This window comes from Procambarus clarkii, chromosome 63 (assembly GCF_040958095.1).
Source record: "Procambarus clarkii isolate CNS0578487 chromosome 63, FALCON_Pclarkii_2.0, whole genome shotgun sequence".
NCBI classification, from domain to species: Eukaryota; Metazoa; Arthropoda; class Malacostraca; order Decapoda; family Cambaridae; genus Procambarus; species Procambarus clarkii.
Genome location: NC_091212.1, coordinates 15360297 through 15374828, shown reverse-complemented (window position 1 = coordinate 15374828; position 14532 = coordinate 15360297). Strand labels below are relative to the sequence as shown.

The 14532-nt window shown below is 39.3% G+C and overlaps 1 protein-coding gene across 1 annotated transcript in view; it reads right to left on the bottom strand.

Annotated features, from left to right (window-relative positions):
- The window catches only part of LOC123769493 (trichohyalin), a 518341-nt gene that overhangs the window by 225894 nt on the left and 277915 nt on the right, over positions 1 to 14532 (bottom strand). The window contains 1 exon segment of the mRNA XM_069308773.1: positions 14361 to 14528. Within this exon segment, the coding sequence (XP_069164874.1) occupies positions 14361 to 14528 (168 nt within the window).

Here is a 14532-nt window from a genome sequence, read left to right as displayed (position 1 = left end):
TTCATCATCTGCTAAAAGTGCATTGGCTTTGTAGCATAAATAAAACAATAAATTTTGGTTAGATATCTTGCTATGATTAATACTTCAGACACTTTGTTTACTGTCATGCTTGGTGCTTCGTTGTTACAAGGCTACTCCGCTCCTTTCACTGACATTTCTAAATGAGGAACTATGGGCATCTTTGAAATAAGAATGCTGGGTCCATAATTTAATTGATTTATTTTGCTTTATTATATTTTTTTTTGTATGTACTGACTAACAAAAAAGGAAAACTATAAAAAATAGGTGATGAAATAGAAGAATTTACAGTCAACAAAAAACTTCTTTATCAAACTTCTAAGTATTTAAAATAAGCCAAGACATTAGTAGCATAGGTGATATTATTGGCACTGTGGGGATGGGGGAGGTGCCATGAGTGGGTCATGTACAAAAATGTTCATGTGTATGTACAGTTTGCTGAAGTGAAATGTTTTCAAATTAAGCAAGTAATCACTCCATAGTAGAGCGACAGTATCGCTTCATGCAGGTCGGCTTTCAATCCCATACCATCCAAGTGTTTGGAGCACTATTCCTTCTCCCCCGTCCCATCCCAAATCCTTATTCCTTCCAAGTGCTATATAGTCATAATGGCATGGCACTTTCTCCTAATAGTTTCCTTCCTTTCCATCAACCACCCAAAAATTGAGTCTTGTTTGTAACAATACCTGACCTCTTACTATGATAAGTCACTATATCCACCAAAAATTAATCCTATGCGCCCCATCCCACTTTCAAAGCAAGAACTTCCAAATGCCTCCCAACATCTCAAACCAATTCTATTTGCTGACAACACGACCTTCATTTACTCCAGTCCTGATCCCTTTGCTCTAAATGTCACAGTGAATTCTGAGCTAAATAAAGTCCATCACTGGTTAACTGCCAACAAACTCACCCTCAATATTGACAAAACTTTCTATATTTTGTTTGGCAATAAATCCTCAAATCAAATAAATCTCAGGATTAACAATACCCAAATTTGTAGCAAAGTAGATGGCAAATTCCTTGGCGTTCCCATTGACCGCAAGCTGAATTTCCAGGGACACATTCTAAATATATCAAAAAAAGTTTCAAAAACTGTTGGCATTCTTTCTAAGATCAGATATTATGTACCTCACCCTGCCCTAGTGACACTATTGCTCTCTCATCTATCCTTATCTCAACTATGGTATTTGTGCTTGGGGTTCTACTACCCAAAATCATTTACGTCCTCTAATTACTCAACACAAAGCTGCTATTAGGACAATATCTAACTCTGGCCCCAGACATCACTCGGTACCCTTACTCAAATATCTGAATATGTTAGATATTAAGTTACTGTACGTCCTCTCATGTGTATTTTATTTATATAAAACACTAAACTGTAATGTCAATCCTGACCTTAAAAGCTTCCTAGAAGGTTGTAACAGATCCCATGAGCACCACACCAGAAATAAATACCTATTTGATATTCCAAGAGTACGACTTGGTCAAACTAGAAATGCTTTACAAATCAAGGGACCTCGAATGTGGAATGACCTTCCCAATTATGTTAAAGACTGTACCTCTCCCAACCAGTTTAAGATAAAAACTAAGTACTACCAAATTAACTCAATGTAACCTACCTCACCCCTAAATGTCTACCCATGTCTACGATTTTAAACAATGCTGTTTGTTGACTAAATTGTATTTTTGCTTTTTTCTGCCATGTTTCCCCACCCCTTTTTTTTCATTTTTTTCTTATTTTTTCTCAACACAATTTATACTTTAATCTCAATTAGTATTAAGTTTTAGTCTTAGTGTTTTTCCTGCCCGAAACCCTTTGCGTAATTGTGGCTTTAGGCATTGTATGTACTAGCTCTATCTATAAATAAATTAACTTTTGTATCTCACCTTGTATGTATGTACTTTACCTGAATAAATATTTGCATTTGTATTTTGTTTGTTTGTAACTAATGTTGCCAACAAAATTAAAGACTAGTCTATTATAATGCCAACAGGTTTGAGAATTATATTGCAAACATTACAGTATACAGTCTGCCCTCCTAGAGCAAACATAGTATAGAGTAAAATGCAAAAGGATTAGAAAATTAATTTATTCAGATTACTTGCAAAAGTGCAGTACTGCTAAGGAAATGGGAATGTGTGAAGGTCCACTATAGTAAATAAAGCACTTGGAAAAGATGTACAGGAGAGTGAATTAAATGCAAGTGACTTGTGTTTGAAGGCAACAGCTTGGCAGGCCACCTACACTGGATTGGAACACACAATAGCCAGACAAGGAAATTTCTAGCACAAGGTTTGCATGAACTTTGCCAGTATGTGGTCACGATTAGCAAAACAATACAGTAACAGGTAACCTCAAGGTTGTGATATGACTAGATGCATTTTGAGGCATTGATATATATTCAAACATTGCACACTGTGTAATTTTTAATATCATTAAACATACTGTAATTACCTACTGTGATAGTTGCATCATGCTCAGATGTGTTCTGGTGCACTGACATGCATTAAGGCACATGGAGGTACGATGTCATAATGGTTGTTGTCATCTATTATGGTGAATTGAAATATGACATGTTGAAGACTGCTACGATGAAGTCAAATTTGTTGTTACCATATCAGTTTGCATTACACTGTACTGACAGTGACAAGGAATAATGCTTTAATACATTAAGTCCTCCTTGCATGAACTTGGAGATGTTAAGGAGTGGGTGTTGGGATGCCACCAAAACCAAATTGGTGGAACTCTACTTTAATTGGCCCCAAGCAGGACAAGATGTGGGTAGATAGGGAGTGAGCTAAAGAACAGTGATCACAAAGAAATCAGATTTAGCATAGAATGGAATAGATCTGTAGGGGAAAATTCTGTTAAAGTGTTAGATTTTTGAAAAGCTGATTTCAATAGCCTAAGAAATTTTTTGGGTCAAATAGATTGGAAAGTCTTGGGCATGGGGGTTGGGCCGGTCTTGGAGCGAGACATGAACCCAGCGATAGGTGACGTAAAAGGGGATTTCGATGTGGATTCAAAATATAACTTATTTAAAAATATTCTAAGCAAAGCACAGGAATGTAGTATACCATACAAATTGAATAGATCGAATACTAATGATCCAAAGTGGATAGCAAAGGATCTGAAGAACCTTATAGGTAAAAAGAGAGCGTAGTACAAAAGGATTAAGAATGAGGAAGTCAGTTTAGAACAGGAATTCGTACAACTGGTTAGAAATGTTAAAAGAGAGATAATGAAAGCAAAAAGAAACTATGAAGTTTGCATAGCAGAGCAAGCAAAGACAAATCCTAAAGGGTTTTTTTCAGTTATATCGAACAAAGACTAGGGAAAGGAGAGGTCCATTAAAAACTGAGACAGATCAAATAACGGATGATGACAAGGAGATGAGTAGTACTGTATTTTTAATAAATATTTTATATCTGTATTTACTAAAGAGGAACTTAACAATATGCCTTCAGCCGAACAAGTCTATGTGGGTGGGGACGAGGACAGGTTGACTAGTTTAGCAGTTACCAGGGAGGATGTAATTAAACAAATAGTAAAACTAAAATCAAACAAATCCCCAGGGCCTGATAAAGTGTTTGCCAATTTTTAAGAAAGGAGACAGATCACTTGCATCAAACTATCAGCCAATTAGCCTAACGTCTATTGTGGGAAAGTTACTTGAATCAATAATTGCAAATACAATTCGTCTTCATCTTGAAAAACATAAATTAATAAATGAGTCGCAACATGGTTTTACAAATGGCCGTTCATGTTTAACAAATTTGCTATCGTTTTATTCCAGCATAGTTGAGGCAGTTGATAGTGGTAAGGATTGTGATGTTGTGTACCATGACTTTAGCAAAGCTTTTGATACAGTGCTACATGAAAGACTGATTAAAAAGATAGAGGCTCATGGTATTGGGGGTGCTATATTAAATTGGATTAGGGCATGGCTATTTCAAAGGAAACAAAGAGTTAGTATAAATGGGGTTAAGTCAGAGTGGGATAATGTTGTAAGTGGAGTGCCTCAAGGCTCTGTCCTGGGACCTCTGTTGTTTATAATATATGTAAATGATTTAGATTCCGGTTTGAGTAGCAACATTTGCAAATTTGCCGATGATACAAAAATCGGTAGGGAAATTAACATGGAAGAAGACACACTATAACTTCAAGTTGATCTAAATAAGGTTTTGAAATGGTCAAAAGATTGGCTGATGCAGTTTAATGCTGATAAATTTAAAGTTTTGAGGCTAGGTAACGATGATAGAGTTACAAGATACGAGTTGGATGGTGTTGAGATTGTGAAGTCGGATTGCGAAAGGAATCTAGGAGTTATGATTAGTAAGAATTTAAAACCAAAGGATCAATGCATGAATGTTCGTAATAAGGCAAATAGGAGACAGGGATTTATTAATTGAAGTGTTAGTAACAAGACACCTGGTGTTGTTGTTCAGCTATATCTTGCTCTGGTTAGGCCCCATTTAGATTATGTAGTTCAGTTTTGGTCGCCGTACTATAGAATGGATATAAATTCACTTGAACGTGTCCAGCATAAGATGACAAAGTTAATTCCCCAAATTAGAAATCTTTCATATGAAGAATGATTAACAAAGCTTAAATTGCTTTCACTGGAAAAGTGAAGAGTTAGGGGTAACATGATAGAGGTTTACAAGTGGATGAATGGACATAACAAAGGGGATATTAATAGGGTATTAAAAGTATCAACACAAGACAGAACACGAAACAATGGGTATAAATTGGATAAGTTTAGATTTAGGAAAGACGGATGATGAGATGGTAACAAAAAGAAGGCCTGGTCAAGGACCGGGCTGTGGGAACTCTAAGCCCCAAAATCATCTCAAGATAACCTCAAGATAAGAAGATTCCACTCCAATTATTATTCCAGACATCCTTGTGCACAGGAATCTTAGCAGATACAGTACGTATAGGTAAAAAGGAAAACATAGTACCAATCTATAAAATGGTAGTCAAGAGGAACTTCTAAATTATAGACCTGTATCACTAACAAGTGATGTACTCAAAACACTAGAGACAATAGTTAAAGCCAAATGGGTTGAACACAGAGTGTGATGACATAATAATGGACAAACAGTATGGTTTTCGAAGAGGAAGATCCTGTGTACCAAGTAAACTGTGTTCTGGAAACTGGAACATGCTGGAGGGGTGAGAGCAAGACTTCTGACATAGGTGAATGAATAATTTTCCAACTGATAGACAGATGAGGGTGGTAATCAGAGACAATGTATCTGACTGGAGGAGTGTTACTAGTGGAGTACCACATGTTTGCAGATGATGTAAAGATACTGGGGAAGATAAAGGACACAAACGATTGTAATGCCCTTCAAATCGATCTAGATAAAATACAGTAAGTACTTGGAGCGTCAAGTGGCAATGGAATTCAATGTGAATAAATGTCATGTTATGTAATGTGGAATTAGAGAAAAATGACCACACACAACTTACAAATTATGTGAAAAGGAATTACAGAACTCTAATAAAGAACGAGACTTACGGGTGGTTTTGGATAGTAAGCTGTCGTCAGAGAAACACAAAGAACATTGTGAGAGGAGTGTATGCATCGCTTTCTAACTTCAGACTTCCTTTTAATTATATGGATGGTGAAATACTAAAGAAACTGTTAATGACTTTTGTGAGACCAAAATTGGAATATGCAGCAGTTGTATGGTGCCCAAATCTAAAGAAGCACATAAGTTAACTGGAAAAGGTGCAATGGCATGCTACAAAATGGCTTCTGGAACTGAGAAACATAAATTACGAGGAGAGACTAGAGGCATTAAACATGCCAAAACTGGAAGATATAAAAAAAAAGAGGCGATATGATCACCACTTACAAAATACTAACAGGAATCAACCAAATTGACAAAGAGGAATCCCTGAAACCAGCAACTTCACGAACAAGAAGACACAGAGTTAAGCTAAGTAAACATAGGTGCCAATAAAATATTAGAAACTATTCTTCTGCAAACAGAGTGGTAGACGGGTAGAACAAGTTAAGTGAGAAGGTGGTGGAGCCAAAACCGTCAGTAGTTTCAAAGCGTTATACGACAAAGAGTACTGGGAGGACGGGACATAATGAGCATAGCTCTCATCCTGTAACTACACTTAGGTAATTACCTGTCTACTTACCTGTTGAAGATTGTGGGGGTCAATGTTTCCGCAGCTTGGTTTCTGACCAGGCCTACCAGATTCTGGTCTGTTTTACCAGGATCACACACACATCCACACCATGGCCAGTATTGTCCAATATCTATCTTCACATATAAAGGGTCCCGGTAGTACAGTCGGGTTCATTTTCAACGCACAATCGAGAATTCCGGGTTCGAATCCTGGGTGCAACAGAAATGGCTGGGCACATTTCCTTTCACATAATGCCTCTGTTCACCTAGCAGTGAGTAGATACTCAGGAGTTAGTCAGCTTGTTGTGGAGTTGCATTCTGGGCAGGGTCAGTAATTTGGCCTGGGAGAGGTGACCTCAATAAAAGGCCAAACATGTATGAATACACTCTGGCTTCTTGTTCCCCGACACAATGTATTAATGAATTAAAAGAATGTGTCATTGATAGTCCACTCCATGGAAATGGAAAAGAAACAATTAAGACTGTTTGCAAGAATATTAGACATGCCCTACATTTAAACCACATGGAAAACTAAGCTCGGGAATCCACAAGACAAAGCCACACACAGGAGTCCAACTCTGCAGAGCAACAGACTGAAGCGACCCTCCACAATTCAGGAAATGAACTACTGAGGAGCAGTCAGAGTGAAATGATTGAGCCAAAGAACATACTAAACTGTCACAAACTCGTGCACTGTGCTGTGCTTCAGATGAAGAGGACCTGCCCAACAATGACCAGGAACTGTTTACAGATGGTAATGCATTCGTAAACAGGTCTAACACTAGGGAGGAAGGCACCTTAGGACTGATACCTGAAAAATCCAAAGTGATAACTAATGAATCAAAAGTCCTTGAAGTGTTAACCCCTGCACTGTGCCACCTGACATTACTTGAGGTAGGCGTTGCGCAAGCCGAGAAAACCTAATTTTAAGATATCGTAAGAAGTAAAACGCACACGCGGTAGGTTGGGTATGAGATGGAGGCCTTAGGGGTTCCAGTGAGCGGCAGCCATTTCTTTTTTTAAATTCCCAGAATCCCCTAGGGCTGCTGGCTGGCTCAGTTCTGAGTAAGCAACCATTGGTGGTGCACTTGCCTTTGGCTCCCAATCCCCTGTCGGACGCAGTGTTGAAAGATGAACAGTGAAATTCTGAAACTCTCGAGGGTGAAATTCAAACCTTATTGTTTGAAGAAGATTAAGGTAGTGATGTTGATGAAGCTAGGCACAATAAAGACCTAACACAAGTGTCGGATGCAAGTGATAAAGCACGGATGAAGACAATACAGCGAGCGTAACCAGTAGAGGCTGAGCCCCAGGCGTGCTGAGGCCTCCAAGATCTTCGCACTGAAAATTATTATCACCACTCGTGTCATCTCCATTTTTTAATAAAGTGATACTATAGATGAATCGTTTTCTGGGTTCAGTGATGATGCTTCTGATACAAGTAGCATAGATGAACAATGTTAGCGGCTTCCATGGTGGTGTTTATTGCCAGTGGTGGAGTTGCCAACACAAGGAGCACGGGTGAATTCGCAAGGGAGGACTGTGATAATTTTCTAATACACAAACCACAATTTCATGATTCTGATGTTGCACCCACTTTCCCATATACAGGTTAAGATATGAGCGATACCAGAACAGATATGAGATATGAGACACCAAGACAAAATTTTGTCATTGATCATTTCCAAGATCTTTTCAACTACCTTACATATTGATCTCTTCCAAGATCTTTTCACTCCTATCTTACACACTGATCTTTTCCTAGATCTTTTCAAGACTACCTAACACTTAACAAGCTTGGCTACATACCACCTACAGGAACTAAAGTCAAGTGTGTACGTGAGTGCTTTGTTTGCAAGCACACAAAATGAAGAAACAGGAAGCAAAAGTCTGTGTGTACCTGGTGCAACGAGAGCAAAGTCGTGCTGTGTACCATGGACTGCTTCTTTGATTATCCTTGAGGTTACCTTGAGGTGCTTCCGGGGCTTAGCGTCCCCGTGGCCCGGTCGTCGACCAGGCCTCCTGGTTGCCGGACTGATCAACCAGGCTGTTGGACGCGGCTGCTCGCAGCCTGACGTATGAGTCACAGCCTGGTTGATCAGGTATCCTTTGGAGGTGCTTATCCAGTTCTCTCTTGAACACTGTGAGGGGTCAGCCAGTTATGCCCCTTATGTGTAGTGGAAGCGTGTTGAACAGTCTCGGACCTCTGATGTTGATAGAGTTCTCTTTCAGAGTACCTGTTGCACCTCTGTTTTTCAACGGGGGTATTCTGCACATCCTGCCATGTCTTCTGGTCTCATGTGATGTTATTTCTGTGTGCAGGTTTGGGACCAGCCCCTCTAATATTTTCCACGTGTAAATTATTATGTACCTCTCCCGCCTGCGCTCAAGGGAGTACAGTTTTAGGCTCTTTAGTCGGTCCCAATAGTTTAGATGTTTTACTGAGTGGATTCTAGCAGTAAAGGATCTCTGCACACTCTCCAGGTCAGCAATTTCTCCAGCTTTGAAAGGTGCTGTCATTGTGCAGCAGTACTCCACTCTAGAGAGCACAAGCGTTTTGAAAAGTATCATCATCGGTATAGCATCTCTAGTGTGAAAAGTTCTTGTTATCCAACCTGTCATTTTTCTTGCAGTTGTGACGGCTACTTTATTGTGTTCTTTAAAGGTAAGGTCTTCCGACATGAGTACACCCAGATCCTTTACATTGCCTTTTCGTTCTATGTTATGATTTGCCTGAGTTTTGTACGTGGTTTCCGTTTTTATATTTTCATTTTTTCCATAGCGCATGAGCTGGAACTTATCTTCGTTAAACACCATATTATTTTCTGTAGCCCATAGAAAGACCTGATCTACATCTGACTGGAGGTTCGCAGTGTCCTCTATGTTGCCTACTCTCATGAAGATCCTAGTGTCATCTGCAAAGGATGATACAGTGCTATAGGTTGTGTTCTTGTCTATGTCCGATATGAGCATGAGAAAAAGTACTGGAGCAAGCACAGTACCCTGGGGGACTGAGCTCTTCACAGTTGATGGGCTGGATTTTATTTTGTTGACTATTACACATTGGGTTCTGTTGGTCAGGAAATTATCACTCACTTCCAAAATACTGAGTGTGTAATACAGTGTATGACTGTATAAATAGTGTTTGAAAGTGTATATATTATAAATATATTGACTATTGAATAGGTAACATTGCAACAAAACATTTTTTATGGACACATCAGTGACACACATATCACAGTTCCTAGGAACATTATGAAAGTTCTACTGTGTACATATTGTAAGAGACACACATGTGGATCAGATTCGATAAAAAAAGTAATTAGAATGCCTTGAAAATGAATTGAAAAAATTAATGAAAAGATATTTGTGGCAACTTGCAAGTCCTGAATCATCCGCACGACTGCCTCTGGGAGCTTCCTGCACAGGCGAACACCTATCGGTGATGTCACATCGCATCTTCTCCAGGTTGCCACAGCCAAAGTAAGTTGTTTTTTATATATATTTTTTTTTATGTGTACATGTTCAGGAAAGGGATTTTAACAATTAACAAAGACTTTTTTTTTTGGGGGGGGAAACACTTTATTTCCTGCGCACCGCCATGATATTACAATAAAAGCCACGCAGCACGAAGGTTAATGGAGCCAAATTCCAATGGTCCCTGTGGTGCTAAAAAACCAGCATTACATGTAATGAAACGACAATTTCTGGGCAAGTCCCAGTAGCTCTCTGAAGCTACTACACTGATACAGTGCCATACTACTAGGTGCCATCAGTTGTGAAGTTCTTAATGACCTACCAGGGACCACGAGCCAGAATATGACCCCCTCAGAGAGGCATGGGGAGCAGTGGCACTATGAGAACCTTTTATGTAAAGTTATTCATGTCTCCCACCACCAAAGAAAGGCACACAGAAAGTGAGCGGAGCAAAACAGACTATAGCTCACCTTGAACATTATTGGTGTAAGAACTGAACTCTGTGGTACTCGGCTGGTAACACTCATCCAGTCAGATACATTGTCTCTGATTACTGCTCTCATCTTTCTGTTAGTTAGAAAATTTTTCATTCATGTTGGCAGTCTCCCTGTTACCTCTCCAGCATGTTCCAGTTTCCTAAACAACCTCTTGTAGGTTCAGATATACACAGTGAACCCAACCATCTTTTTCCTGTAGAATATCTGTTGCTCTATCACAAAAATTAAGTAACTTTGTTACACAGGATCTTCTTGTTCAAAAATATACTCTCTGTCTATTATTATATCATTACTCTCTAGGTGTTCAACCCATTTGGCTATAACTATTGTTTCTAGTAACATCTCGTCCTCGAGGTGTTACTAGATTCTTTCTAGAATCCTCATCACAGCCCTTCTGGATTTGTTTATCGTTTCTAGTGTTTTGACTACCACGCTTGTTAATGATAGGGGGGCTATAATTTAGAGGTTCCTCTCGACTACAATTTTTATTGATTGGAACTATGTTTGCCTTTTTCCATATATCTGCTAAGATTTATGTGCACAAGGATGTCTGGAATATTGATTGGAGTGCAATGCTCATGTCAGTTGCACATTCTCACAGCACCCATGGTGAAACTCAATTAGGTCCAACTGCTTTATTTCTTCCTAGCCCCTTGAGTAATTTTTCAACTTCATCTTGAGATACAGTATCTCAATGTATTCAATGGCGTGCTCTGAATTGGTATTTGGTCCATCTCTCTGAAATCCTCATTTTGTACAAACACAGTATGGAACTATTCATTTAGCATTTCACACATTTCTTTTTCATTCTTAGTAAACATGTTTCCCATTCTGAATCTCTGAATTTTATCTTTTACATTGAACTTGCATTTAATGAATTTATAGAAAAGGCCTGGATGTGTTTTACATTTGTCCACTATACCTTTCTCAAAGTTTCTTTCTGCCTCTCTCCTCACTCCTGTGTAATTGTTTCTTGCTTGCTTATAGTGCTGGTATGTTTGTGGGATAAGCCTCTTCCAATATTGAACCCATTTTCTTGTCTTTTCCTCTCTGGCCTTCTCAAAATTTCTGTTGAACCAATCCAGTTTTCTGGTCCTGCATCTCTGTTTTGGTATGAATGTTTGTGTGCCTTCATCATATATTTTAAAAATTTAAGCATATATCACATTTACTTCCTTGCAAAGCAAGAAGTCTGTCCAATTAAATTCATTAAAGAATTTTCCAAGTTCCCCATAGTGGAAAAAATCTTGAAATCGAGTTTATCAACTGTTTCATTGTCCCCATTCTCTTTTAGATTATATCGCAAAGCATATTTAATTTCTAACAGGACACGATCATTCTTTCCTAAGGAAGGAAGGTACTTGATGTCAAATACCTCTTCTTTTTCCTGGTGAGTATTAGATCCAGTACTGATGGAACATCCCCTTCCCTCATTCTTGTGGCCTGCTTGACTTCTTGATATATGAATGTCTCCAGAATGAGGTTTACAAATCTGCCTGTCCAAATGTCCTCCGTTCTTGCTTCATAGGCCTCCCAGTCTATTGCTTTAAAGTTGAAGTCCCCCAGTAAAAACAATCGTGATTCATCTTTATCTGTTTTTACTATAATATCTCTCATGACCATTATGAGGCCCTCTTGTTTGTCATCTTTTTTTTTTTTTTTTTTTTTTTTTTTTTTGAGATATATACAAGAGTTGTTACATTCTTGTACAGCCACTAGTACGCGTAGCGTTTCGGGCAAGTCCTTAATCCTATGGTCCCTGGAATACGATCCCCTGCCGCGAAGAATCGTTTTTTCATCCAAGTACACATTTTACTGTTGCGTTAAACAGAGGCTACAGTTAAGGAATTGCGCCCAGTAAATCCTCCCCGGCCAGGATACGAACCCATGACATAGCGCTCGCGGAACGCCAGACGAGTGTCTTACCACTACACCACGGAGACTGCTCTAGTTCCTCCTTTGTCCATGTGTTGCTGGTGGGCTGAAGGCATTTATGATTATCAGTTTATCATCCTGATTCCAGACCTGCAATCCCATTATGCAACTTCCCAAGGGTTTTCGATTATTAACTCTTGCCTTCATGTGTTCTTTTACCAGCAAAGCCACTCCACCCCTCCCCCCTTCCTAGTTATCCTGTCACGTCTCCAAACTGAATAACCCCTTGGAAATACGACCTCATTTAAAATATTTTTTATGTACCATTTCACTAGCTTTCCAGTCCCTAACTTTGTAGAATTTTTTGTTTTCTTCTTCATTTCTATTCCCATTTAGACATTTGGCTTCATCGAGGTTCATTTTCAGCTTTTCTTTGTCTTCCTTGGAGAGGTCTTGTCTTATTGACCAAAGTTTGCCATCCTCATCACTGCAATTTCTTGGCATTTCTAAGCACTTCAGTCATGTGTGTTTCATTTCATTAAATGTCCAATACTCTTCATATCTTAAGGGGCGGTTCTTGTCTTTCTCATATTTTCCCATCCTCCTAAAATCACTGACATTTTCCCTTGAATTGAGGTGTGTGTGTATTTACTATCTGTAATTACCTAAGTTTAGTTACAGGATGAGAGCTACGCTCGTGGTGTCCCGTCTTCCCAGCACTCTTTGTCATATAGCGCTTTGAAACTACTGACGGTCTTGGCCTCCACCACCTTCTCACCTAACTTGTTCCAACCGTCTACCACTTTGAATTTTCTTATATTCCTCTGGCAGCTTTGTTCTGTTAGTTTAAATCTATGACCTCTTGTTCTTAAAGTTCCAGGTCTCAGGAAATCTTCCCTATCGATTTTATAAATTCCTGTCACTATTTTGCATGTAGTGACCATATCACCTCCTTTTCTTGTCTTCTAGTTTTGGCATATTTAATGCCTCAAGCCTCTCCTCGTAGCTCTTGCCCTTCAGTTCTGGGAGCCACTTAGTAGCATGTCTTTGCACCTTTTCCAGTTTGTTGATGTGCTTCTTAAGATATGGGCACCACACAACCGCTGCATATTCTAGCTTTGGCCTAACAAAAGTCGTGAACAATTTCTTTAGTATATCGCCATCCATGTATTTAAAAGCAATTCTAAAGTTAGAAAGTGTGGCATAGGCTCCTCGCACAATATTCTTTAAGTGGTCCTCAGGTGATAGTTTTCTATCGAGAACCACCCCTAGATCTCTTTCTTTATCAGAATTCTTTAAAGACTTCTCACATAATATATAGGTTGTGTGGGGTCTATGTTCTCCTATTCCACATTCCATAACATGACATTTATTAACATTAAATTCCATTTGCCAAGTGGTGCTCCATATGCTTATTTTGTCCAGGTCATCTTGAAGGGCATGACAATCATCTAAATTTCTTATCCTTCCTATTATCTTAGCATCATCAGCAAACATGTTCATATAATTCTGTATACCAACTGGTAGATCATTTATGTAGACAATAAACATCACTGGTGCAAGAACTAAACCTTGTGGTACTCCACTTGAGACATTTCTCCAGTCCGATACATTGCCTCTGATCACTGCCCTCATTTTTCTATCAGTCAGAAAATTTTTCATCCATGTTGGAAGTTTACCTGTCACCCCTCCAATATGTGTGTGTGTGTACTCACCTAGTTGTGCTTGCAGGGGTTGAGCTCTGGCTCTTTGGTTCCGCCTCTCAACCGTCAATTAACAGGTGTACAGGTTCCTGAGCCTATTGGACTCTATCATATCTACACTTGAAACTGTGTATGGAGTCAGCCTCCACCACATTACTTCCTAATGCATTCCATTTGTCAACCACTCTGACACTAAAAAAGTTCTTTCTAATATCTCTGTGGCTCATTTGGGCACTCAGTTTTCACCTGTGTCCCCTAGTGCATGTGCCCCTTGTGTTAAATAGCCTATCTTTATCAACCCTGTCGATTCCCTTGAGAATCTTGAATGTGGTGATCATATTCCCCCTAACTCTTCTGTCTTCCAACGAAGTGAGGTTCAATGTGTGTGTGTGTGTGTGTGTGTGTGTGTGTGTGTGTGTGTGAGTGTGTGTGTGTGTGTGAGTGTGTGAGTGTGTGAGTGTGTGTGTGTGTGTGTGTGTGTGTGTGTGTGTGTGTGTGTGTGTGTGTGTGTGTGTGTGTGTGTGTGTGTGTGTGTAAAAGAATGAGCAACATCTTCCTTAATCACATTGTAGTCCATGTGGAATAAGTGAAGAGATATATGTAGGACAGTGCACAGAGATATGGTGATACTTACATCTGCCTGAAGCATGTTATAGTGCTCCTCCTTGGCACAGAGGGACTCTTTGAGCACGGTGATGTGTCGTTGGTAGTCTGTATGTTGCTCTTCCAATGTCTTCATTTTGGCCGAAAGAGCCAGAATCTCTTGGTCACGTTTTTGGATCTCCAAGCGGGACTCCTCCAGCTAC